This window comes from Cucurbita maxima, unplaced genomic scaffold (assembly GCF_002738345.1).
Source record: "Cucurbita maxima cultivar Rimu unplaced genomic scaffold, Cmax_1.0 Cma_Scf00078, whole genome shotgun sequence".
Lineage (NCBI taxonomy): Eukaryota > Viridiplantae > Streptophyta > Magnoliopsida > Cucurbitales > Cucurbitaceae > Cucurbita > Cucurbita maxima.
Genome location: NW_019272094.1, coordinates 12710 through 16267, shown reverse-complemented (window position 1 = coordinate 16267; position 3558 = coordinate 12710). Strand labels below are relative to the sequence as shown.

The 3558-nt window shown below is 34.8% G+C and overlaps 1 protein-coding gene across 1 annotated transcript; it reads left to right on the top strand.

Moving 5' to 3' along the window:
• The first annotated feature begins 696 nt into the window (after positions 1-696).
• Positions 697-2638, top strand: LOC111472558 (exopolygalacturonase-like). The gene is made up of 4 exons (XM_023118158.1): positions 697-1057; positions 1143-1445; positions 1551-2069; positions 2157-2638. The coding sequence occupies exons 1-4, from the start codon at positions 917-919 to the stop codon at positions 2418-2420; spliced, it is 1227 nt and encodes a 408-aa protein (XP_022973926.1). The 5' UTR covers positions 697-916; the 3' UTR covers positions 2421-2638.
• Positions 2639-3558: the final 920 nt, after the last annotated feature.

Here is a 3558-nt window from a genome sequence, read left to right as displayed (position 1 = left end):
AAACACAGCTGAAGGGGAGCTTGATCAAACCAAGTGTACTCCGCATAATGTATCACAAGCAACCCTACAACTCCATTCATCCGAAATAATCGAGAAAACCACAGATAAAACTATGTACATTTATATGTCCCAAATGATAATTGATAGTGAATGAATGTGATTCTTGAGCGGATTCTAAAAAATAGATTACAAATTCTCTAGAGCTGATTCTGAAAAACATACGGCAACTGCGCCCAATAGAATGCATCAATCACGTAACAAGACATGCGAAGAATTGAGAGAAAATTGGATCAAGGGTTTGTCCATTAGGATTGGAAATGGACAAGCCCGACTAAGCAATTGGGCATGGACGGGCTTCGACTGACCAATATTGCTGAAAAATGACTAAAGAAAACTTTTTCCATCACATAGTTTTAACATATTTTTGATACACGCCGATAACAATAAAATCAAAAATATTTATTCTCATTAATATATTTCTCAAGAGAAAAAGAGGAAAAATTGTGAGATAGGAATAAAAGTAAGAAAAGTAGGGAGTAATAGTTTGAACACTAATATTTTTTTTATTTTAAAGAAGTTTTTGATAAATTCTTTTGGGATAATTTTTGTTGTGGTTCATTTGTTGAAAATTGTGGTAGGTACATTTATCTAGCATAGAAATTTAATAAAGGAATTACGCTCTCCAACTAGACCAGTCCTCCATCATTTAAGGTAAAACTAATTATAGGGTCTGCCTTAAACCACATACTTAGTTTTTAACCAATTTAGCTAGTTTGAATTGGTTATTTCTGTGTTTGTATATAAAGAGAGTTTGAGTTGGTGACTGCATTCAAATCCATTCTTATTTCTAAGAAGTTTGGGAATTTGAACCAAAAGAAAATAAGGCAAGGTAGGAGAGGCAAGTGAACTAGAAAGGATGGGATTGATATCAAAGTTTATGGCATTAATACCACTGCTGCTATTGTTATTGTTGGTGTCTGATGCTACCGCTGATGCTACTAGCGGTGTTTTTGATATTACGAAATTTGGTGCCAAACCTAATGCTGATGTTACTCAAGTACGTGTACATTTGTTTACGTTGATAAACCAAAATTTCATTTTGTACGAAATATTTTTCTCAAATGAAATGCTTGAATTCACAGGCTTTAGCAGATGCATGGAAGGAAGCATGTGCGTCGGCTACTCCAAGTAAAGTATTAGTTCCAAAAGGAACTTATCAATTAGGAGCATCGAGGCTCAAAGGTCCATGTAAAAGTCCTATTGAGCTTCTAGTTGAAGGAACATTACAAGCTTCTCCTACCGACACGGAAGGAGATGGGTTGCTTGTTATGGAATACGTCGATCATTTGACATTGACCGGTACTGGAGTCTTCGATGGCCAAGGAAAAGCTGGTTGGGAAAAGAATGATTGCCACCTGAAGAAAATATGCAAAAAGCTTCCCATGGTAAATGCTCATACTACTTTAATTATAAAAAGAACCCATAATTTTGGTTAGCATTATATGTTTTAACACGGGAGTGTTTTTTCTTTGTTTGTTTAAAATGAGCAGAATTTGAAGTTCAATTTCATCACAAACTCGATAGTGAAGGACATAACTTCATTGGATAGCAAGAATTTTCATATCAATGTTTTGGCCGGCAAGAATCTTACCTTCGATCACCTGAAAATTACTGCACCAGAGAATAGTCCCAACACCGATGGAATTCACTTGGGTGATTCAGAGGACGTTTACATTCTCAATACCGCAATCGCAACGGGAGATGATTGTATATCCGTCGGATACACTAACAGAAAAATAACCATTAGTGATGTTACTTGCGGACCGGGACATGGCATTAGCATAGGCAGCTTGGGCAAGTATAAAACTGAAAAAGAAGTGGTAGGAGTTACAGTGAAGAAATGCAAATTAATCGGTACTACAAATGGTGTCAGGATCAAATCATGGCCAGATTCTGCCGTCTCATACCCAGCCTCTGACATGCATTTTGAAGATATTGAGATGGAAAATGTTGCTAACCCAATCATCATAGATCAAGAATATTGTCCATGGAATCAATGCAACCGAAAGGTATGTATTAAAATCGTCGGACCTCGTTGGTTTCCAACTTATTATCTTTTGATTAAGTATTAATTAATGTTTATTTTGAACATCCAGGTTCCATCAACAATTAAGATTAGCAAAGTTAGTTTCAAGAATATCAAGGGCACATCTTCTACTCCGGTTGCAGTCAAACTTGTTTGCAGTAAAAGTCATCCATGTGAGGATGTGGAAATTGCTGATATTGACCTCACTTATAGTGGTAAACAAGGGCCAATTGTGTCTGAGTGTGCAAATGTGAAACCAAAAATTTCTGGAAAGCAAAACCCTCCCATCTGTGCTAAACCAGCGCCACCTGAGACCACTCCGTCAACTGATTGAATAATCTTTTAACGCTGACAAATGTTTTAAACCATTCTTCCTGTCATTTTTATTTTAGCTTTCAAAATTCGGTTTGCAACATGCCACGATCTTGGGCATGTTTTCAATAATTGTATTTTTTACATTTGGGAGAAAAAATACTTAACGATTCTATTTTTCTACTGTAATATAAGTCGCTACCACACAATTGACATTGCTTTGAAGGAGGAGAAGATCATGAATTCAGTATCACACTGTTCGTGGAGGTTCCTTAGAATGGAAAAACTACAAATGGAAAGTGATTAAAATTTATATCGAATAATAGAAAGTGATTAAAATTTATATCAAATAAATAATTTTAAAAAACACCGCAATATGGATTATTGGAACACCATTAAAATTTCAAAATCTATTATATAAAATATACAAGGACTTATCCTAGTGGGCGTAGTGAGTTCAAAATCCTAATTTGAATAAAAATGATGTCCATAGAAATAAGGTAAAAATTAGTTTTAGATAAAAGAAGCAAACATGTTGATAGATATAAAAATAATTCTAGAAAGAGAGGAGTTAAGAAATATTTTGAAACAACTTAAAAAGGGGAGGGATTATTTGTAAACATATCAAAATTTTGTTGGGTATTTGAGGAGAAAGGGAGAAGTGAAGTACTTTGGGAGCCTCCATTGATCACAAAAATGTCAGCTTATTGGTAGAAAAGCTTTGACGAGGATGAAGATCGACTTGAGAAGCCTCGACCATGAGAGACCCCTACTCTCTCTAGTCAAAATGTTAGTGCTTGATGATTTATAATAAAATGTAGAAGAAAAGGAGTGTATGAAACAGTAAAAAGGTGCTTAAAATCAAAACCCTAATCCGGGACCATTTGAAGCATGTTTTAAAAAAACTGTAACGATCGATGTTTTTCGAAAGTTTCCTTAGGAATGATCGAGCTCGATGATTTTGAATAAAATGTCGAAGAAAAGGAGGGTATAAAACAGTAAAATAGTGCTTGAAATCGAAATCCTAATCCGGAACGTTTCGATAAAAAAAAAAAAAAAGGAGTGTATAAAAAATCGAAACCCTAATTTTCGACATTCTTTTCTAAATCATCAAGGTTGATCATTCACCAAGAAAATTTTGAAAAACATCAACCGTTACT

Coding starts and splice junctions, on each gene's coding strand:
- LOC111472558 (XM_023118158.1), top strand. CDS start 917: ATGGGATTGATATCAAAGTTTATGGCATTAATACCACTGCTGCTATTG. Junction 1,058..1,142: donor CTAATGCTGATGTTACTCAA/GTACGTGTACAT, acceptor TTGAATTCACAG/GCTTTAGCAGATGCATGGAA. Junction 2,070..2,156: donor GGAATCAATGCAACCGAAAG/GTATGTATTAAA, acceptor TTGAACATCCAG/GTTCCATCAACAATTAAGAT.